Here is a 23,276-nt window from a genome sequence, read left to right as displayed (position 1 = left end):
CTGTAAGATTAATCGCTAAAAACCCACTGCACAAGAACAAAAGAAAAGCAACTTGAGAGAACAAAAGGATGGATGAACGTGGTGGAGGACAGATCATCGCTCACACGCCCACATAAAGACCTGGCTGAGGTTACTCACCCACAAACATTCTCTTTCTTGGCCTCTGGGAGGTTCGGGGTATCTGGTACAGATGGGTTTTCCTCTGCAGTTGTTTTGCCCTCCACTGCTTCCACTGGGGCATCAGTGGGAGGGCCGTCTACAGAGGTGACCTCAGCGGAAGACTCCCCCATCTGCAGCTCCTCTGTGGGGGCCAATTCACTCGAGGAGTTTGCCTCCTTATTGCGAAGCTGGAGAAAAAGAGAAAGAAAACAAGGGGTTGAAAGAGAAAGAGAAAGAGAGAGAGAGAGAGAGAGAGAGAGAGAGAGAGAGAGAGAGAGTGTGTGTGTGTCTGTGTACACACCAGCGCATCTTATTGTAGTGTCAGTAAGTGTGATTAGGGGGCCCATATCCTCTCAAATGATACTAAATCCCTTTTTAAGAATTCAGGCCCATGGGTTGCTTTAAAGCTGAAGTGTGTAACTTACAAAACAAACAAAATTCATAGAGGTTTGGAAAAACGTGAGGGTGAATGTTCATTTTTGGGTGAAATATCCTTTTAAGAAGCTTAAACATTGCATTGCTTAACAGATCAGAAGAACAGATCACATCATCACTGCTGAAACATAAATTCAATGGTATAAAAAGAAACAAAAACATAGAAGGTTTAGTGCTAGAATTCTGGGTGCCTTCTGGACAACTTGTATGTAAAAACCAAAGGGAAGAGCACAATTGGTCAGATGTATAACAAAAGTCTAGTTAATATAATAAGCAAACTTAGAGCATCTTCCAATACCTTTGGGTAACGGCGATTCCACGGCATGGGCGCCTTCTTTACCAACACAGCCACAAAGAACCCGCCTGTGTTCTGGTGATGGGGCAGTATTCTCATACTGAAAACACAAACACATGCTAAATGTACCCTAACAAGGTTACGACTAGAGAAAAATCTAATCTAAATTGGGCTCACGGACTCATGGAGTGACATTTTCTTAAATCACCTTGGTATTTCTCCAACCAAAACAGGGGAGCTACAATCCACTCAGCTGTGTGGTGGTGATATACTATGGTGGTATACAGCCATCTGGTGTGCAGTTTTGGTAAAACACAACTGACACTTGCACAATTTTTGGAGATGACAGCTGCATTAATAACTCTTTATGCTGTCAAAAAGGAAGTATTTGAACACTTAAGACGTCCTTAATGTATGAATGTCATTGCATTACATAAAATATCAAACCAAGAGGCCCCTAGTTCAAAGAAAGATAGTATAGGAAGTATACTTCAAGCAAAACATTTCATAAAAAGCAGTGTGTAAAGTTCTAAATGAAAATTAAGAAAGTATTCAAACACTTTCTGGTTGTCAAACATTACATCCAGTATGCATGTGACGGTATTTGGTAATAAGTATATCACGGTAATTAAGATGCACAATATTGTTATTTACATTTACATTTATGCATTTGGCAGACGCTTTTATCCAAAGCGACTTACAGGGACAATCCCCCTGGAGCAACCTTAGGAGTTAAGTGCCTTGCTCAAGGACACAATGGTGGTGGCTGTGGGGATTGAACCAACAACCTTCTGCTTACCAGTTCAGTGCTTCTGTGCACAAAGATATTTTAAATTAAAAATAAATACACACAATACTAGGAGAAAAATATCAGTGTGCTTTTTTGGAACACTAACATATAACCCAATGCTATAAAATTATTTAGTTTACTTTTGAAAAAATGCAGTCAAAATTCCCCGTATTAAATAAATTACCAAACGAAAAAATCATTAACAAAATAAATTTCCAAACGAAAAAATATATATATTTTTAGACCTATATATACCTTTTCTTTACACAAACTTAAATTATCCTTACCCTGTTCTATAGATGAAAAAAATAATAATAATAATTTGGCTGAATTACATTCTCAGAATGTTCTACACTTTTTTCAAGACTATAAACTATCAGAACTATTTGTCCAATGCTGAGTTCACTTTCAGAAAACGAGCTTTTGAACATTTTAAAACATTTAAATAATATTAAATCTAACCCTCTTTACCTCGGATCGCATTTGCTGAGCTTCTTCAGAAAATGTAAATTGCATTATGACACAAATGAATTTTAGATGATAATCAAGTTCAGTTGGTCGTTAAATGTTGCTGGAGAAATATGCAGGACATTATGCAGCTGTGATGGCAATGCTTTAGATTAGATGATTGTTCAAAACAGCCTATTGAATATGATACATTCCTGATATGTAAACCCTGATATCACCGCATCAATATATACACATGGATGGATGGTCCTTATACTAAGTCCGAAAGTTTCCCCCACTACTTGGTGCAGGTTGCCAGATTGAACAGGGCCATGACGATTCGCTTTGGGGTCGGAACCGGTGGCAATCTGCGATTGGCGCAACATCAGTACCAATATTACAGTCCTATCAGAAGAGCAACAGCTCCTTTTTGATTGCAATTCAGTCTTCTGATTGCATTTATTTGTGAAATTAAAATGACAGTAAGCTGGCTAATTTCAATGAAATGTCTCAATACTCTTCCCCATTTTACCAAAACTTGAGGAAAAAATTAGGGACATCTGGGAGGCAAATTAGCAATAAACACACATTTCTGTATGGAAACGGCTTAAGGGCAGATTTCTTTTGCGATAAACCAAAACTCATGCGACAAAGTGTTTTTTTTAAATCATGACGTCATCACGCACACCATTTATCGATAAAAGGCCATTTGAATGGAAACAGGCAGAAGACGGCAAATTTCGCAATTTTTTTTTTTTTTTTACACATTTTCACTTTGTAAATAACAAAATAGCACGAAAAGTGGATGGAAACTAGGCTACTGTGTATGCGGGATAAATGACACGTGCACTCTGATGTAAACAAAACCAATGTGGAGGAGAAGCATGGCTGACAGAGGAACACAGCTGACCCTATATCCGCCATCTAAAAGGGTTACGTCAGAAGTGTGGAAGTATTTTTGGTTCCATAAAAATGCAGAGGGATTGTTGGTCGAAAATAGTTTCCCCATGGTGTAAAACAAGTGGCAGTGAAACACTGGAACACCTCCAACATGTTCGCTCATCTGCGGGACAATCATCCCGTTCAATTCAGTGAGATAAAGGTAAGTTGTGACAGTTCTGCTTGCTTTTCCAATCTGTTTTTGAAAGCACTCTGAGAGACAACTAGCTTAGTGACCACTAAGATGACAAAGTGAACGGATGTTGCCATTTGCAGATAATGTGCAGTTTGCTTACAAGAGTATTTCACTAAAACTAAAACGCTAAATGCTAGCTACACAGTAACGTTTGCGTCTTGTAGTAGCAACTAAAATACAGCTGTAATCAGCTAATACTAGTCCTGTAATTAATAATGCCAATGTGGCACGATGATGATTTCAATAATTAGTTCAAGTTGAAATGCAACGCAATCGTACATTTCCATACAGTATGAGTGAACTTGCGGTTATTTAATTTGTAGCTTGTGCCAAGCTAAATATTAGCAACTGACTTGCTATCCAGAAAAAACATTGTATTAGTATTTTAAATGTTCAGGGTTCTTTTCAAAGTTCTTTATTATCTGCTAATTTAGAAGTCCAGTTTGGTATTGAAAAAAGTCATTAAACTTGCTGTTAAGAGAACAAATATAAAAGTTTATTTATCTTTCAACCCATTTTTGTAATGTAATTCAGTACCGTGACAATACTGTTCAGTATACTGTGATAAAAGCTTCAGCAATTATCATGTTGCGAAAATTTTATACCGTCACTAAATGACTCTAAAAAGTCTTTAAAAAAAACAAACACTTTAAAAGTCATAAATGACTTTGGGACCAGGTAGTTAAAAAGTAATTGCAAAAAGTTTGTATTATTTACTTGCAGATGATGCTTATATAATATTGTGTCATCTAATGCAATGTCATTCATACACTTTAAAAACTCAAGCAGCTCACCATCTCTCCAGCCTCATATTTGCTAACTTTTCTGGGTTTGTTGGGGGAAACATGGTAGGTCTGATCTGTGTGTGTCGACTTGTTGGCACCTCTGACCAGTCTGAGTACCACTGACCTTCTTTAGTCATTACCTATAACAGAGCAGACAGCCAAGTGATATAGTACTGTTCGAACAGCAATGCGCAAATACACTTGATATTTAAGTGCAACATTCATATAACCATTTATATAATTTCAACTGCACTATTTATACGGTTTCTTGTATCTGCAATGAATGGTTTACATAAGCAAACTCGCTGAGATAATGCAAAAGAACAATGTAAATCAAAATTCCTTAATAGTCTAAATAGTAAATATGGTAGAGAATGGAGGCTAAAGTTTATTACTTTCCAAGATGTGATCCCAGGCATATATTTCAGACCGGGGAGATCTGCAGAGGCTTCTGCCAACTCCAAGGCACCTGAAAAAGAAGATCAATCAGGAGACAGAGTGGAAAAAAACATTACACGTGCAACTTTTCTTTTTTTACAGTTCGCCGACCAATACAAACTTGGTCTTTGGCTTTACACTGACACCTATCATCACAGCCATATTTTTCATCCATGCAATAATTTATTCCACACCCAAAAGTGTCCAATAATAGGGGAGATTAAGTAGTATACGGTTAGTCATGCATGTCCACCATGAGACCCTCTTATATAGAAACAGCTCTAAGCCACTGATATGATTAATCACATGTGAGTGTCCATAAACATCTGTACTGTTCACTATCTGTACTGATTTCTTTAGGTGTAAAAACTGTGAAGTGCATTTTTAATGTGTCATCCCAAACTGAAGTTACCTTTTGCATTTTCCCCAGGTTTTATTCATATAAAAGTATAACTTATCACAAACAATATGGATAATGTATACAGTTGTATGTGCTAATTACAAGTTTTTAAGTAGGTTGGCAGATGTACCTTCACTCTTCTCCAGCAGGGCGGCGATGACAGCTTCATCCTCAATGGGATTCAGAGAACAGGTGGAGTACACAATCCTGCCCCCTACTGCCAGCTGTTCAACTCCACGCACAGCAATCCTTATCTGCAGCCTGACAGCCAATGAAGGAAATTAAAGAGACACGCACGCACGCACACGCACACACGCACACGCACACACGCACACGCGCACACGCACACGCACACGCACACGCACACGCACACGCACACACATTTAGACTATAACAAACTGCTCTGTTCTGCTAGCACTGCAATCTCAGACTGCAGAGACAGTACACACACAAACCCATGCTGTCAGGGCAACATACAAAGAAACAAATCTTCATTAGATACATCCTGTTTCAATAATCAGGTAAAGAAAACACTGCTCAAGCAAACTCACTCCAGTTGCCGAATGAACATTACTCCGTAAACGGCACATGTCTTACCCATGGAGCTGCAGGCTGTTGCTGGTCGTCCATTTTTTCCACACATCAATATTTTTCCTCATCGTTCCATCGCCACTGTGGAGATAAAAGTGATGTTTAATTACACCTACTCGGATACTTTGATACATCATTAATGAACAAAATAAGCTCACAATTGTGAGGCTAAGGTAAAACCAACAACATATCAAATCAACCTTTTATAATAGAGCAGCCTTTTATAAATGAATTTTCAGTGGCCTTGGTTCTGGAAGTATTTTTCCCATTCTTTTTCTCCATAGGAAATCAAAAATTCTCCAGTAAACCGTTCTAAACCATGAACCAAAACCACCAGCTAAAACACTATAACCTTTCATTTGAAGCAAAAAGGTTTATGAAAAAAGTACCATTCTGTGTACTTGAATGCAATGCAACTAATCCCATAAAAGCACTTCAAATGATGTTAACAAACTAAAAACAATAGTACAATATAGCTGCAAGAAATTACGGGGCCAAGCACCAGCATAGCAACCATTGCACAACAAAGATCTCACAGAGCAAGCATATATCACATTGCCCCAGACAGATTTGAACCAACAACTTTCCGCTGAACCACACAGCAACAAAATTGCCAGTCAACAAAGGGACATATCAAGCTTAGATGAATCACAGCCGAGCACAGGTTTTACCATGATCAACTTTATATTCATGTAACTTTTCAACAAATATGCAAATCAACCTTTGATTGGGGAAAAAGCCCAGCCTCCATTCAGTAAGGACAATACAAAAATCTCCAGAACTACACACATTTCTAATGCATGACTTGCTGAGGAGGGGACTGAAACCAAAACCTTCCGTTTGACATTTCATGGCTCTAACCACTGGTCCACACTGCTGCTGGGCTAACAGCCACCAAAAGGAACATACTATCATAAGAATTTTTTTTTTCCACTGGCAAGCAAAAAAAGTCACCACAACCAATATTGTATTTATGTATTTCTTCAACAGAGATCAAATTCAGAATTTGATTGTGAAAAAGCCCAGCATCTATTCATTAAGCACATTAAAAAAAAAACAACTAACCAGCACTATGCAACTTTTTACAGAATGAATTGCAGAGGTGGGGATTTGAACACACCAAATTTTGAACTATAAACCAATGCTTTAACACACTGATCCACTCAACTGACATGCCTACTAAGTGGCAAAGATACTTCCTGAACAGCACACAAGTGTGGATTATCTTTTAAACTACAGGTGGCGCTATCTCCAAACTGCTTAAGTATCATCAGGACATGATGTTGATGATGATGATGCATCCCAATTTTTGAAATCTAACAATGTATTTAAAAGGTATATAATTTTTAAATAAATGTCAATATGGTGGAGAGGCAGTATGGCCGATATGGGAAAAACAAGTATTGTTGAAATCCGCATGACTAAGGAATCCACAGACACCAACCTCATGACTTTAAGACATATGATTCAAAAGTTACGTGCAAAAACAGCAATTTTTCACATCTTTTGACCCATAGGTGGCTCTGTTGCAAAACTCTGAGGGTGCCCTCAGACCATGATCCTCATTAAGCATACCAAGTTTCGTTTCGATAGGACAAAGGGTTGCCGAGACACAGCCTCAAATCAGTTTTCACGGGCACCTTGTTAAATATGTGTTTGCGTAATTTTTCAACAAAGTCGAAAATCAAAATTCGGTATGATTCATTCTGTGTGGCTCAGTCTGGAGAATTATTTGAGACATTGTTTAGGAAAATCAGACAAAGTTTGAAGGAGCAGAAGCGAAAAAACGATGAATGACACACTGTAATCCAAGATGGTGGACACTGTAATGGGCAGAATTTTAACGTAAGGGGTCCGTTGGAATCATCAAGAGGAGAGAAATCAGACAAAAATAGAACGGTGTCTCTAGGACAAACAGTTGAAAAGATACACACAAAATAAAAGTGCATTTTTGACATGGTGATGGTGGCACCATAGAGTATGTCCTAGAGACCCCAAATTTGGTATGGAAGCTATTCATGACCACCCCATCAGTGTGCCAAATTTCATTTGATTTATATTCATTGATTATAACTAAGTACTTGAAAAATATAGTTTATTTATTGTAAAATATTCACACATACATATACACACACAACCTATTTTGAAAGTAGGGAGACAAACTAGATTATGACTTCTCTGATTGGTCAATCTCTCTTTAGGATTATGGGTAGTGTAGTTCTCACTGAGAATTTGGCTATTTGACAGATTATGTGGAGTGTTTTGTATTTTCATAACCCAGCTGCTGTGCTCTATTATTTCTTAATAATGAACAAAAATTAAAAGACGTGGTAAAATCTTATAATATTATATCTTGAAACAAGTGCATCAGTCCTTTCAAAATGGACAACCCCGAGAGTTTCCTGTGGTCATATGAGTTTTTTTTTTTTTCTTTTTTAAATCAATTACATCAGTAAAGTTTAGTTAACAGCAGCAAATTTTGCTTCAAATAAAATTGCTATTCAGGTATAAACACTTCAAGTTAGAGAACTACACTTCTATATGGGCAAAAAGGAAGAAAACATAATTATAGCTTTATGACTTAAAATCATCTTATCTACAGAAGGAAATGTTTAGGCAGCAAAAACAGACCAAATTGTGTGTGTAAGACATTTGCCCAGCTTGGTACTGAGCAGACTGTGTCGTACTTGGCACCAGATTCTGCTCCAGGCCAACTATAAACTCCAAGTATAAACCCCGCTATATGTTGTTACATGCAGTACATACTTCACTCAAATGAAAACATAGTGCTTTCTCTGGCATGTGTATGCCTTCATAAATATGACCCCTATTTTAATTTTAGTTGTCATAAACACAACTTTACAATCTGTGGATAAGCAAAGAGCTGCTTGATTTCTGTTTGATGATGCACAGAATGACTAGCTCAATGGCAAACATGAGAAAAGAGAAACAGTTTGAGTTTGATAATGCACATTAAAATGTACCTAGACTGCTGATAACAGTCTCTAGTGGTTGTTTCCCAATGCAGCAAACAACATTTGATTTGAACAGCTTTTTTACACATCTATGCATTATTTATTTTAAAGTTTTATAATTTTTTCACTTTCTAATTGAACAACTCTACAAGAATGTCATTGCACTGACTATGAAATCACGTATCTTACAAAGAAACTCTCTCAAAGCACTTTAGCTTTAGGCATTTACATTGACAATGAATGGGGCCCATCCAAAAACGTTAAAATACACACTGTTTTAAAAGTATAGACACAGCATGTAAACACTGAGTGTTAAAATAAATTTTAGTGTGATAAAATTGCTTATTAAACTCATCAGGTTAGTTATTTCCAATATTAACAATTTCGTTCCCATGACAACGCAACACCGGTAAATCGATTTTAGTACAATTTTATCACACTCTGTTAAGTGCCCTCCAAAAAAAAAAATAGGCCAATGGTTGAACCCTGGCCTATTTTTTTTTTTTTTTTTGCATGCTCAAAGTCTAGTGTGACCGCCCTTTTATATTTATCCATTTGCTGTAAGAGTTCTAATAAAAAAATAATCAGTCACATGGCTTTCACGGCAGAGCTGGGCAATAAAACGCTCTCGATATTTATTGCAATAAAAATTTTTTAAAAAATCAACGATAACGATGATAAGCTTTTGAGTAATTTTCTATATTTAGCCTGTGTTCTACATCTAGACAATCAGGTGAGTGTCACTAAAAACCCAAGCAGTCTGGATCTGGACCCTGGATTGATTCCATACGGAACGCAAGACATCATGACGACGGTTGTGCCTTCTCATCGTCTCTAGTGAGCAGCACGACAAAACAACAGTGCTGTGTACACACTTCATTTATGCCCTGTCCCGCTCTGCATGTGTTGCCTCTTTTCCCCACATGCGAATAAACATGAGGCGCTGCGCAAGGTAACGTGGTTCCAGAGTTCCTTTAGACCACAAAGTTTTTTCCTTCTAAATTTAGCTTTATTAATCAGCATGTTACTCACTTGATTGGCTCAAAACTATTTCTAGAACTGAGTGCCCATCAAGCAAAGATGGCAGCATCCAGGTTGCGCACTTCCATGGCTGCATATGCCAGCCGAGCAACTGCCTTTGAGATTAATAGAAATGCAAACAGATGGCTCTCTCAAGGTATATTAGAACTCCTTGTTGCATATGATCCGAGATCAGTCATGCATTTAACCTGACCTGTTTCCCAAAGCCAACCAGAATCCACCCCATCCCAGTGGGGACAGAGCTTTCTTGCTACTGACAGTCCTCCATACACACTTCATCTTACCTGCAGGGCACGTCGCACAGGATCCTGTCATAAAAAAGGACATCCTTCTTCCCTTCATTATCAAACTGCAGACGTGGAATGTTGGAGGCATCATGGTTGACCACCATAATACACGGACTGTTCAATCTCTTGGCCTGATGCACCAGCAGGTAACATCGCTTGTTATCCACATCATTGGCAATTACAAAACCCTCTGGAGACACAGAGATGGAGAGCAACAATGAGATGAAGTTAATAGGACCATCTTCAATCACTAATCTATCCTTTACTACCCATATTAGTCACAATGACAGAATGTTTACCAGGGAAAGGCACATCCATGTCTGAGTGAAGCATCTCAATTAGTTGAGCCGTCTTTGATCCTGGAGCAGCACACATGTCCAGAATCTATTCAGACAACCAGGACAGACAAAACGATGTAGATCCTCCCAATGTACAAAAAACAAACTCTCTAAATACATTAAGTTTGTTTTAAAACCGATTTGAAAACCGATGATGCATGTCATAATGTACCTTATGGTGAGGCTCAATTTTGAGCAGAAGAGGAGGAATCATACTGACAGCTTCCTGTCTGCTGATGTTTCCCTGAGGGACACAAATCAAATTGAGCAAAATGAAGCATTTACGAAAGACCACAAAACACATGCATGTATTGAGACCAGCTACAAACACAGTAAAGATAATGTGCCATCCAAGACAGGACAAGAAATAGTCAGACTTCTACTTATTTACCGATTCCGTTTCGCTGACCAAGAACTGGTGGAATTTCTCCAGCAGTGGAGATTTGCGCAGGATCTTTCTGCTCAGATTGGTGTGCCATGCCAGCTCATCAGGATACCTGTAACAATATGATATGACTAAAGATCAGGTTTCAAGTGCACAGATTTCTTTGGATATATTAACTCAAACAAAATGACAAATGTTTAAAAAGTGAAATGGATAAGATCTTGGTTTTACCAACTCAGGGGTTGAGGGGCCTCAATCTTCTGTCCATCTACCTCAAGGTCTTGCACCTCCTTGAAGTATTTCTCTTTTAAAGTATGAAGGATTTCTTTGGCATGACTGATTACAGGGGTTGAGAAAAAGAAAAAAACATTATTTTAAAATAACATCTTCCTCTGTACAATCAATTAGTGGTCAACCAATATGGATTTTTAACAGATACTGGAGATACAGATACACATGCTGATACATAGGATATCATTTATTGCATCTATGTTATAATTATTTAAAGACAGCAAGTTAATAAAAATAAAAAAAAACCACGAGTACAGAATTGAGGAACTGACAAATGAGGGAATTAACAATTTTGTCAAATAATATTCCAGGTGAAATACATCTACTGACATGAACTTTGAATAACAGGTTTTTTTTTGTTTTTGTTTTTTTTTATGCTGCTAAGAGGGACAATGTTAAGTTGGTCATTTAGGCTAGGAGTTTTCAAACTGGGGTCCGGGGACCCCCAGGGGGATGCAAGGGGGTGCTGAAGGGTCAGTGGAAAAGTTTAGAGAAAACAAATGTAAAAAAAGTACAAATAAAACTAGATTTTCCAAATTTGACATTTGCCATTTAAGTTTAATCAAAACGTTTCTCTTCAGCTTTATACATTTAACATTACTCAATTATTAAGGTAGAAAAAAAAAATACGCTGTCAACATAACGCACAGTAGGATATACATTTTTGCATATTATTAGGGATGCACCAATATTAGCATTTTTCAGTTTAAGAAAAAGTAGCAGACTCTCACCCCACTGAGACCAAAACTAATTAATTTGCATTTTATCCCTATTAAGTCATAATGCAACATGCATGGCAGTCATATTCCTGTTTGTCCTTTATTAAGAAAATCTGGACATTCACAGAACATCAGAACCTCTTGTATCCTGTGATCCGTATTGTAGCTGGCAGTGGCTCCCTCATGGCCTCCATAAAGTCCTCAAACTCTCCCTGTGGGACAATCTTCAACTCCTGGTAATAATGCTCAAAGAGTTTGTTTTCCTTGATGATCTCAGAGTATCCTGCTCCCCAACCCTGCCGAGGCAACAAAAATTCAATGCAAAAATTACTATCTGTCTACAAGTCATGTGCCACGTGATTACATTGAAACACTAACCATAACATAGAATATCACAATGATGTGACAACATGATGAGACCGTTTAACGTGCACTGTATGTGACATCCATGATATGACTGTGCAGTGTTGTCACTGAGCAGAAAAGTAAAAATCTCGAGCAGTTAAACTCACAGCGTCATCTCTGCTTCTTTTGCCCTCCGGTCTTCCATCTCTGTTCTGCAGAGGTCTTTGTCTGTTTCTATTTTTTCTTCCCATGCTGGAGAGGCATATAACTTTGGATATAAACCTGCGATGCGTTTTAACTGATTTTTCAGTAATTGTTCTCCTTTTCTGTTGCTGAACTCACGTGTTCCTGACGCAGTCCAAACAAGCGCACGCTCCAGTAGAAGGACCCCTTGGTTTCCGCGTTTGTTGCCTGAATTATATCCAGAAGTTATTATTTTCTTTTCTGCATTTTAAATGGTCCTATTTTTGAATATCAAGATATATATATATATATATATATATATATATATATATATATATATATATATATATATATTATTATTATTATTGTACAGTACCCGTCAAAAAAGATATAACAGAAAATATAGAGGTAAACAAACTTACATTAAATAATGCACATTAGTAAAGGGGGAAAAAAGAGAAAATCAGGTATAAAAGTATAAAATATTATGTATCAACACTTGAAAAATGATTTAAAACAGTCTTAAAGGTGCGCTCAGTAATTTTTTTCCTCAGTTTAACTCCTTAAGAAATGAATTGCAATTTTGAAACATATGTGTAAAATCATGATTACTCACAAAAGACCCCTGGCACATCAGTAACCTTATAAAAGCAGTTTTATTCTACATGGAGAGGGTCCGCACATGGGGGTTGCCATGTTAGAATCACATGACCAGCTGAATACTACTCGCTTTATCCCAGTAACCGCCCTATTATTGAACACTTTCAGTCATGGATTAAATTAATCATGGCTGTCTGTGAACTGTGAATTTTTACATTGGCATCTGTAACTGAAAACTATTGATTTTAAATTACGCTGCATCCAGGCCACTAGGTGTCAGTGTAAGTCTAAGACGACATGATCAAGAACTGAGTGTACCTTTAAGAGCTTTGGTATTCTTTGAAGATAAAATTGTTTGGATGTATTGCTTGATTTCTTTTTCATAAACAATAAATAATGGCTTTTGATTACTGAATTTGCTTCCGTGATGTGTATGGAGGGCCAGAGTACTCACAATTAAATAGTAAAATAATTATTTAAATATTTAAAAATACATGACTCAGCATTTGGTTAAAAGCGTCTGCTAAATGACTAAATGTAAATAAATAAATAAATAAATACATGTAAATGTGATTTAGGAATAATTAAAGGTGCACTCACTATTTTTTCCTCATTTAAAAAGTTTTACTTCAACAGAAATGAATTGTAATTTTGAAACATACATCTGAAGTCATGAATACTTAAATGAGATGAAGACTCTAGTCATTTCATAACCTTATAAAATCGGTTTTATTCTACATGGAGAGAGTCCAATTTTTAAATTACTCATTAAATCACCAAAACAAACAAACAAAACAAAAAAACAATAAATTTGCCTTGGTATTTCTTGGTATTTTTAGCATTTTTTTCCTGTCCATTTTTATTTTTATTTATTTTTTTTGCTAAATGTAAGCATTTGGGAGGGAACAGTAAAATATTAACAAAATATTCTCTTTTGATTCTTTTTATAAATAAAAAAACGTGTGTGATGTGGCACTTAGAATACAAGGGTTTATTTATTGGCTAGAATGTAATTACATCACAGAAGAACCGCCCAATCTCTTCTCTGATTGGCTTACACTACTGTGGGGGGTGGGCGTTCTAGTTGTTTCGTAAAGCTTGCAAGAGATACGTCTGTGTCTCGTTTGGAAGGCTTCGTGCTAGGTAGGACGCGTCCTTTGAAGGCTGCAGTATACCGAGCGTCCTCCTTTAAACGAGACGGCCTTCGTAGGACAAACGGAAACGGAACGTGTCATGGTTGCTATGACAGCACGCCACTCTTGAGTGAGAAGGTAACAAAGTCCTTTTAGAAGGGAATGTATGAGGTAAATTTTAGGAGAGTTATAATGATGTACACAGAAAAGAAAATAGATTTTACATTTGCCTGGTTCGTTCAGGAAATGCCTGCTTTTCTAGTGCGTTTGAGTTTCCAGTGTAAAGTTAACACACCTGCCCAACCAACTTCTGCTCATGTTCTTTTGCCATTATATGCAAAGCTGTCACCTTGAAATAAATCTCTATGAATGTATGGACATGGGAAGAGTGTATGTTCAGTAGTCTGATATTCTCTTGCAAGTTACTGTTCCATACAATATAAACATTATTAGACTGGGATGTAACCATGTATTACTTCTAGGTCCCTTATTTACCATTTTTAATTTGAGGAGGGAAATCAACACCATTTATCTCGTTCGCCCTGGTGTTTGTCTTCTGCATCTATAATGGCTACCTGCAAGCAAGATACCTGAGTCACTATGCAGAATACTCATCTGATTTGGTTACACACAGGGCCGTAACTAGTGGGGTGAAAGGTGGTAACGATTCTAGAGGCCCACAGGTCCAGGCCCACAACAAATTCTAAACTTTATTCTTTTAATAGGAAAGGGGCCCTGACCAATATACAGTCAGGGGGCCCAGAATACCTTGCTACAGCCCTGGTTACACATCCCTATTTCAACACAGGTATGTGCTAGTGGGTGCCTGAGTTATTATTAAAGGAAAATTCCAGGTTCAATACAACTTAAGCTCAATCAACAGCATTAGTGGCATAATGTTGATTACAGCACGTACTCGTCCATCCCTTTCTTTAAAAAAAAAAAAAAAAAAACACAAATCGAAGTTACAGTGAGGCACTTACAATGGAAGTGAATGGGGCCAATTTTTGGAGGGTTTAAAGAAAGAAATGTGACACTTATAATTTTCTAAAAGTGCTTACATTAATTCTTCTGTTAAAACTCATGTATTATTTAAGCTGTAAAGTTCTTTCTAAAAAGGTCTTTATTTCTAAAGTTGTTTTAGGGTTTTTTGGCATTCCATCGTCATGGCAACGAAGTTGTAAAATTGTCTATAACTTTACACAGAAAAGATTAGTAAGGGATTTTATCACACTAAAATCATGTCAGCATGCATACTGTTTTTGTCTTGTAGCTATACTTTTGAAACAGTGAGTTTTTAAACATTAAAAATTTGGCCCCATTCACTTCCATTGTAATTGCCTCACTGGAACCAAGATTTTTACTTTTCTTTTAAGAAATAGAGGGATGAGTCAAAATAATTTTTTGTGGTAACAGTATCATGCCACAAATGCTGTCGATTGAGCTTAACTTGTATTGAACTGAGAATATTTCTTTAACATGATAGAAGGGCAGTTTCCACACTTGTCTAAGATCTGTGTTTTAGGTTTGTTTTGAAGTGAGAGCAGAGGCAAAGGCCAGAATAGATTCCGTCCCCACTGGTGCTGCACATTTTTAGACTCCATTGGTCAAGGAGCACAAATAAATTGTCATGTGTCAGGATTCTTGTCTCTAGATTGCTTGGCGGGCATACACAGTGCAATTTTTGGCTCCCGACCGATTTTTTCCAGTTGGGAGAGATCGCATGGAAATCGTTGGTGCTCGCATTGTGTGAGAGGAATTATGAGCAGCTCACGACCTCTCCATAATTTTTAAAAATAACTAAAAAATGCGGGTGCTGTCGGCTTGAATTCGTGAGGTGTGTGCGGTTGAACGAGCCGATTTGGTGATCTTCCTTAAGTTGACCAGTCAGGAGAAGGTGTTACAACTCACACGATCAATGAAAACTGAGTGTTCATGAAGCTTTTACACATTTGGAGAAAATGTGTTTTTCCCATATTATTCACAACCGCATCACTGGGAAGGATTCTACAGAAATGCCATGATGTTCTCTGCTCTTCAAACAAATAATTTGCCATACGGGTTGCGCTAGAAAACAATCTTTATCACTCTGATGAAAAAAGTTGTAAAATTTCCATCATGGTCTATTTTTATTCGTCATGCTTGCATTCGTTTAAGTTCTGGGGCTTCATTTAGGGGAATATAGCATCTGTTATAATTGTATATACACAGCAGTGGATATGTGAGAGATATTTTTCAACTCCCCAAGCGCAAGTCTGATGAAATCAAGGACTTCTAGGTTAAAAGTTCTACCGGACAATCAACCGCAGAGCTAAAACAAGATTTTTAAGGCCCAAACATACTCTATGCAAGTATGTGAACGCAGATGCACCTTGTTACACAAGCTCGATTTCACGCGTCGTTGCGCTGTGAAATGTGTCAGTGCTCAATTCATAACACAACGCAAGTACGCACTGTATTCTTAGCGTTGCCGCAAGGGGCGCTAGAGCGGATTTTCGTCTTTCAATCAACAACTGTCATGGCGGACTCGGGCAGCAATTTGAGTTGAATCTTTTCGAAAAATATTTACGACTTTTTGTCGCCAGTCCATTCAAACGAATTTGTTTTTTCTCCGTGTCTCTCCCCACTCCTCAACTATCGACTCATCTACCACATTCGGGCTGCATCCGAAAACGTAGGCAGCTGACTTGCTGCACTAATCAGTTAATGGCTTAACTGACAGCTGTTTTGAATGAATGGAACTCTTAAGGAACTGGTCTTCGAACAGTTTGAAAAGCACCTTATTTTCATCCTGCTTCCGTATACAGCCTCCGATGTATGCAGTCATGAAATCACACAGCCTCCCTTCGAAATCTGAATCTGTCAAAGGTCGGACAGCATTTGTAATAATTATCCATATATAAGTCATAAAATACTTAAATAACAAGAACTTTTAAACAGCATTTAGCTTAATATTGTACAATTATTATGCATGCCGCTTTTTTTATGAGACTACATGGAATATTTGTACTTTTAAACATTAATGTCACACCACAGGACTATTTGAAATGAGCTATTGAAAGAGAGAGAGAGTGAGTGAGTGAGTGAGTGAGTAAATGCATGCAAGTGCACATAGAAGTGTATGAGATCATAAAGTCCCTGAACTCTAGGTGACCTGTCATGGATGACTGAACATTAGCTGCCAGTCATTATCTATATTCCCTCACTTTACCCATGGTGAACCCTATAGTAATCTTTCTTACCATGTAGTGTCATAACTATAGCTAGGTCTTGAAATAGTGTTTGAGCAATTTCTTTCTTTCAGGGTCTTGCCTATGGTTTCTGGGATGGATCATTAACATTCACTCTGACCATATCCTCAGGAACCTCCATCAGCCTGGAGAGACAGGCTATAAGATAACTAAAGGTAAGAAAACAACTCTCAGAGATTATCAGTATCCTCTAGGAATTGGAGATTAATGTCTATTAAAAATGTTACATTGAAAATTGAAAAGAGTGCCATGATATGAACAGGTTCAAATGGTTTTCGAGAAATGTGTTGACATCCAGACAATGTCTAGAGTACTGCTGCTTCAGCACATGGCTTGTAGCTTTAAGATTTATGAATTACGTTTTTACAATGTGTCACAATATTTTCATAATCAAAATCTGTAAAGAACAAAGTTCAATGGACCCATACTCCAGATCAGTGGTTTCAGACAGAGACAGGATAAAGGTCTGACTTTTTTTCTTTCTCATATGGGTTCTCTTAACATGTAAATGATATTGCTGCATCACTGCCTTGAATACCCTTTAAAAGTGATCTGATCTTATGTGGATTGTCTGGATAATTTATTGCATATTGCTGCTTTCATTTTGTTTTTGCCTTTCAGTTTTTGCTAAACCAAGTATTTGAGTAGAGCCTGCATTTTAATTTTATATCAAAGAAACTAATTTTCATTGGGTGGAAACAATGTCTGTAATTGAAATAATTTAAAACAACAACTTTTCTTTTACATATGTTATTTAAGTGTAAGCTTGCCAACAAAAGGTGCCCTACAAGTGAAGCAACTTGCTCAGGTCAAAGGTGTGTGCAGTCCTCGGGTGTCCGTTTCAGTGCAGGTTTGAACTATGATACATCACTATGAAGAGTCTATGATTCCCTCTAGCTTCGACTGTGAAAAAAAGAAAAATAGATGCCCTTTATGGTCATGACTCATTGCAACTTGTCAGGACAACCCTCCTCCAGAGATCCTAATAGTCAGTGACATAAGCTTCTATCTCTCTTTCCAAAAAGACAGACAGTCTATGCAACATGTAAATGCAAGTATCTGTTATTGTAGTATACATATTTCAAAGCTGCCTGAAATCAACACCACTGGAAAGCCTCAAAAAAAAAAAAATTATGCATTTTTTTATTATTATTATTATTATTATTATTATTATTATTATTATTATTCTCCATCTGCAAAACAGAGATAAAGTGAGTCATCAAGCCTTTAACAAAGTTAATTTTCCTCAGCGTGCTGATGACACAGTCTGGCCACAGCAAAGTGATTTCAGTGACTCTGCTATGTCAAAGTCATTAACATCAAGAAGCTGTTTTTTTCTATTCCAAACATATGATGAGGTGTTGTATTTGATAATGGTTACATGATGATGTGACATGCTTTAGTTCTGATATAATAGACCAGGCAGCTTGCTGCTAAGATGGTTTCACACTTAATAAGACACATGTGATGCAACAGCAATTCTAAAACGGATGAATTTATGGTGTAATGATGTCTTCCATTCAAGTGGCTCTTCATAACTGTATTTCTTTTTGTAAGGGGCATGTCTGAATATGGAGCAGGAGCAAACTTCTTAGGTGAGATTGTAGAAAGGACTGGATTTGCTCTGGTCGGTCACTCAGTCCACAGTGCATCTTTTGCCTAGAGCAGTGGCTCACCACAAGTAAGAAGTATTTTATTAACTGCAGTCACAACACTTATGGGTCATTCCTTGTCAACTCAACCTGAGGTCCCCAGCTCAACATTTTGTTTTGTAGATGAACATTTCTAAAATCCAAAAACTAGATGTAGATATTGCACTAACTGAAGAGCCACGGCGTGTCGCTTGTTCTTAATATTAGTGTATTTGTGGACCCTCAAAAATTTAGATTTTGACATGTTTTGTTTTTATGTGTATATATAAAAAGGAGGTGCATTTCTAGTTTCATCATTATTTGTACTTTAGACCTTTGTTTTGTTGGACAAAAAAAACTAGCTTCATACCATGTGACCCACATTTGATTTTTGACCATTGAAAATGTGTAACATTTCATTTATGCATGCAACCACACTTAGAGCCCTATATCTCTGGGATTTCACCACATAGGGCCTATAATTTAAAGATACCAAAAAGGAAAGTTTGTTCTGATCCAGAATCTAAAAGGATGTTAAGATATAGCTAATACTTCTGGACTTAAAGGCATTCCAACTTTGGAAAATTAAAACAAAAAAGTGTTTTTTCAAATTGTGGGACTCACATCATGGGCATGAGTTCAACTGATTTTAGTAATAGACCTACCTATCTCTTTGAAAAAAAAAAAAATTTGATGCCACCACCTTTTTTGACCTGTAGTTTTGCTCCAAAATCATTCATTTTGATCCCCCTCTACAAAAATAATGGATTACTCAGTAAATATTGATCAATGGCATTTAAAGGGATATTTACCCAAAAATGGAAATTCTCTCATCATTTATTCACCCTCATGCCATCCCAGATGTGTTTGACTTTCTTTCTTCCGCTGAACACAAATGAAGATTTTTAGAAGAATATTTCAGCTCTGTAGGTTTATACAATGCAAGTTAATGGTGGCCAGAACTTTGAAGATCCTAAAAGCACATAAAGGCAGTATAAAAGTAATCCATAAAACTCCAGTGGTTAAATCCATGTCTTCAGAAGCGATATGATAGATGTGGGTGAGAAATAGATCAATATTTAAGTCCTTTTTTTACTATAAATCTTCACTTTCACTTTCTACTTTTGTTTTTGGCGATTTGCATTCTTTGTGCATATCGCCACCTACTGGGCAGAGAGGAGAATTTAGGGTAAAAAGGACTTAAATGTTGATCTGTTTCTCATCCATACCTATCATATTGATTTGCAGATATGGATTTAACCACTGGAGTCGTATGGATTACTTTTATATGCTTTTTGGGCCTTCAAAGTTCTGGCCACCATCCACTTGCATTGTATAGACCTACAGAGCTGAGAAATTCTTCTAAAAATCTTCGTTTGTATTCAGTAGAAGAAAGAAAATCATACACATCTGTCATGGCATGAGGGTGAGAAAATAATTTATTTTTGGGTGAACTATACGTCTAATATTTTGGCTATCTTTCTTTAAGAAAATATTAAGAAAATTCAACCTGGGAAATTTCTGAAGTGTGGTTAATTTGACATGGAATATCATTTATATTTGTTTGTTTTCAATTCTCAGATTTTTGTATGCAATTTGAGTAACTCAGAACTGATTACAGGTTTAAGACAACTATACTTTTTTAAAAAAAAATGTATGGGTGCCCTACATTATAGCATGGTTTGTGGTATAACATGCCATTTCATTTCATAGGTGGTATCTTCCAAAATTTGAAGACTATCCAAAATCAAGGAAAGCTTTAATACCGTTTGTGATCTGATTCTGTGGTAAGCCCAACCACAACACTTCCACCGAAACAACACGTTTTGCCATTAAAGTATTCCATATAAACAGTGTTATTAGTGTGGAATGTTTCAAGACAGAGAACAAATATGAGCATCAAAGTAAAATACAATTATTTTTACTGCATTTTATACCACATACATTTATTATGTTTTTAAAGCATAACTCCAAGAGATACTGTTTATTGCATAAAAACAAGCTGACATGTGCATCCATACCCAAGATTCCTACATATGTATCACTCAGTCCCTCTTTCAAGACTGTAGCCTTGTGTTAGAAAAATATGGACCTGTTTGAACTGTGCAGCTATCATGGTCTGACTGGAGGCAACTGGGGTAAGGGCTGCCAGCTCTTTACAAAAAAGAGATATATTCATATCTTGGCTCATATCACAACCATGTACTGCAGGTGTGTTGACATCATTTATCATCTTTATACACAAATTTGATCCTAAATGTACTAGCAGAATTTGCTCTTCTGTCAGCTTGAATTTTTCCAAATTAAAAAATTAAAAAAAATTCTGATCACAACCCGTGCATCTTATCATGTGGCTTGTTGAGCGTGTTTCCATGGAGACATAGCGTGTGTGAAGGCTTCACGCCATCCACTGCAGCAACCACGCTCAATTCACCACGCGCCCCACCAAGAACGAACCACATTATAGTGACCACGAGGAGGTTACCCCATGTGACTCTACCCTCCCTAGCAACCGGCCAATTTGGTTGCTTAGGAGACCTGGCTGGAGTCACTCAGCATGCCCTGGGATTTGAACTAGCGAACTCCAGGGGTGGTAGCCAGCGTCTCTACCATTGAGCTACCCAGGCCCCCCAACACTGGTCTATTAAGATATAACACCAGTAAAATGGTGACCAAAATGTTTAAACTTTTGAAGAGGCGATTTGAAAATGTAATTAAAAGTTGGCATACCTTTGATTTGTCAAACTTTATCCCCAATAGTTAACTATTTAGATTTAGCAAATTACATTTAATGATATGAACTGAGGCACATTATAGATGCAAATTGTAGATAACGATGAATGATATTATTATTGAGTAATTTGTCATTAACATAGTGCCTCCAGTCGATTTTGTCTTTACAAATGACACAACATGCAAAAAAAAAAAAAAAAACCCTGCAGAGATCAGCAGTTACAGAAATACTCATACCAGCCCATCTGGCACCAACAATCATGCCACGCTCCAAATCACTGAAATCACATTTTTTCCCCATTCTGAAGGTTGATGTGAACATTAACTGAAGCTCCTGACCCGTATCTGCATGATTTTATGCACTGCACTGCTGCCACATGATAGCCTGATTGGATAATCGCGTGGATGATTGTTGGTGCCAGACGGGCTGGTTTGAGTATTTCTGTAACTGCTGATCTCCTGGGTTTTTCACGCACAACAGTCTCTAGAATTTACTCTGAATGGTGCCAAAAACAAAGAACATCCAGTAAGTGGCAGTTCTGTGGACTGAAATGCCTTGTTGATGAGAGAGGTCAACAGAGAATGTCCAGACTGGTTCGAACTGACAAAGTCTACGGTAACTCAGATAACCACTCTGTACAATTGTGGTGAGAAGAATAGCATCTCAGATTTATATTCTTAGATGCAGATTGGTGCTGTTTTGGCGGCACGAGGGGGACCTACACAATATTAGGCAGGTGGTTTTAATGTTGTGGCTGATTGGTGTATATAGTTATCCGTAACATCATTAACCATTGCTGACATGTTTTGACTTGCTTGAGATGGGCTCTCATAATATCTTCAAGGCAAAATGCATCAAATATGGCAAGAGTTATGTGTTCTGAGCAAGAAAAGTAGTTTGTTAATTTATCTGTGGAACGGGGAAGGTCATATGAATTGTTTTTAATCATCCAGTTCTTCTTGTCTCTGTGTTTTAGTACTGTGAAGTAAAGATTTTATACCATTGTGTCTTTTATACTGAATGCATCTTTCATCTTTTTAGCATTTAAGTACTCAAAACTTACTCTCTCTGTTCTAGTTCATTCCCTTCAGAAGTGCTCTGTCAATCTGGAACTGTTTGAGGTGTTGGGTGGGCAGTGAGAAATCTGTCTGACTGTTCACAGGGGAAATAACCCTATAGCCACAGGCAAGGCAATGATGAAATCTCCCTGCAAACCACATCGCACACATACATAACCTTTTGCAGCACCAAGCACAACCCCAACCATAAGCTTTGAGTAATAAAGGAGCATGCAAAGGACTTGTGTTGAATGTTACGTTTTTGAAACATGTTAATACAGCAGTGAGCCGCAAGCAGCACACAAAATTAATTGTGTGGATCTCTGCATGCACTGTGGCAGTAGTGATCGCATGAGATGTCAGTGTTCTGACCCCCCTTTTTACATATGCTGCACGTGAGCTGAAGGCAAAGTGTTCATTATATAATGAGTAGGAGGATCTTGCAGTTGTAGCTTTATTATTCAGCATGTCAAATGGTGATTTATCATCATCAACAGAGATGTCTTTTTCTAAGGTTTTTTTTTTTTTTCTTCAAAAGCATGAGTTTATTTTTGACAGAAAGAGTATCAGTTTTGCAACTGGCTGTCTAGTTTGCTCAATTGCACAATCAGTGACATGATTTCAAGCATCATTGTCTTTATTTTGAAATAATTTGAATTTTGTTTTACATTTGAAATGACAGACTACATGTTCTTCACTAGTTTATCAGACAGACATTGCTTCCACTTGAATTTATACAGTATGTGTACTTTGTATCTTAAAAGAAACCTACTAAATGACATAAAATATACTTAAATGTTAATTTTTAAATTAACCAGCTCTTTTATATA

At 37.2% G+C, this 23,276-nt stretch overlaps 1 protein-coding gene and 1 long non-coding RNA gene across 2 annotated transcripts in view; one reads left to right on the top strand and one right to left on the bottom strand.

The window, feature by feature from the left end:
• Positions 1-12,232, bottom strand: part of nsun2 (NOP2/Sun RNA methyltransferase 2) — a 33,788-nt gene extending 21,556 nt beyond the window's left edge. Inside the window, exons 1-13 of the mRNA XM_051671487.1 lie at positions 12,024-12,232; positions 11,650-11,807; positions 10,733-10,837; positions 10,508-10,613; positions 10,289-10,360; positions 10,078-10,162; positions 9,776-9,968; positions 5,482-5,556; positions 5,015-5,145; positions 4,442-4,515; positions 4,056-4,186; positions 893-989; positions 139-347 (exon numbers count right to left, since the gene is read on the bottom strand). Coding sequence (XP_051527447.1) covers positions 139-347; positions 893-989; positions 4,056-4,186; positions 4,442-4,515; positions 5,015-5,145; positions 5,482-5,556; positions 9,776-9,968; positions 10,078-10,162; positions 10,289-10,360; positions 10,508-10,613; positions 10,733-10,837; positions 11,650-11,807; positions 12,024-12,107 — 1,520 coding nt within the window. The 5' untranslated portion in view covers positions 12,108-12,232. The remainder of the gene's footprint in view (positions 1-138; positions 348-892; positions 990-4,055; positions 4,187-4,441; positions 4,516-5,014; positions 5,146-5,481; positions 5,557-9,775; positions 9,969-10,077; positions 10,163-10,288; positions 10,361-10,507; positions 10,614-10,732; positions 10,838-11,649; positions 11,808-12,023) is intronic.
• A 1,515-nt stretch (positions 12,233-13,747) lies between these two features.
• LOC127425480 (uncharacterized) lies at positions 13,748-23,218 on the top strand. The gene is made up of 5 exons (XR_007894625.1): positions 13,748-13,910; positions 17,077-17,178; positions 18,581-18,704; positions 20,368-20,441; positions 22,466-23,218. It is a non-coding gene; the product is annotated as an uncharacterized LOC127425480 (long non-coding RNA).
• The last annotated feature ends 58 nt before the right edge of the window (positions 23,219-23,276 follow it).

This window comes from Myxocyprinus asiaticus, chromosome 34 (genome assembly GCF_019703515.2).
Source record: "Myxocyprinus asiaticus isolate MX2 ecotype Aquarium Trade chromosome 34, UBuf_Myxa_2, whole genome shotgun sequence".
Lineage (NCBI taxonomy): Eukaryota > Metazoa > Chordata > Actinopteri > Cypriniformes > Catostomidae > Myxocyprinus > Myxocyprinus asiaticus.
This window is presented reverse-complemented; position numbering and strand designations above follow the sequence as displayed.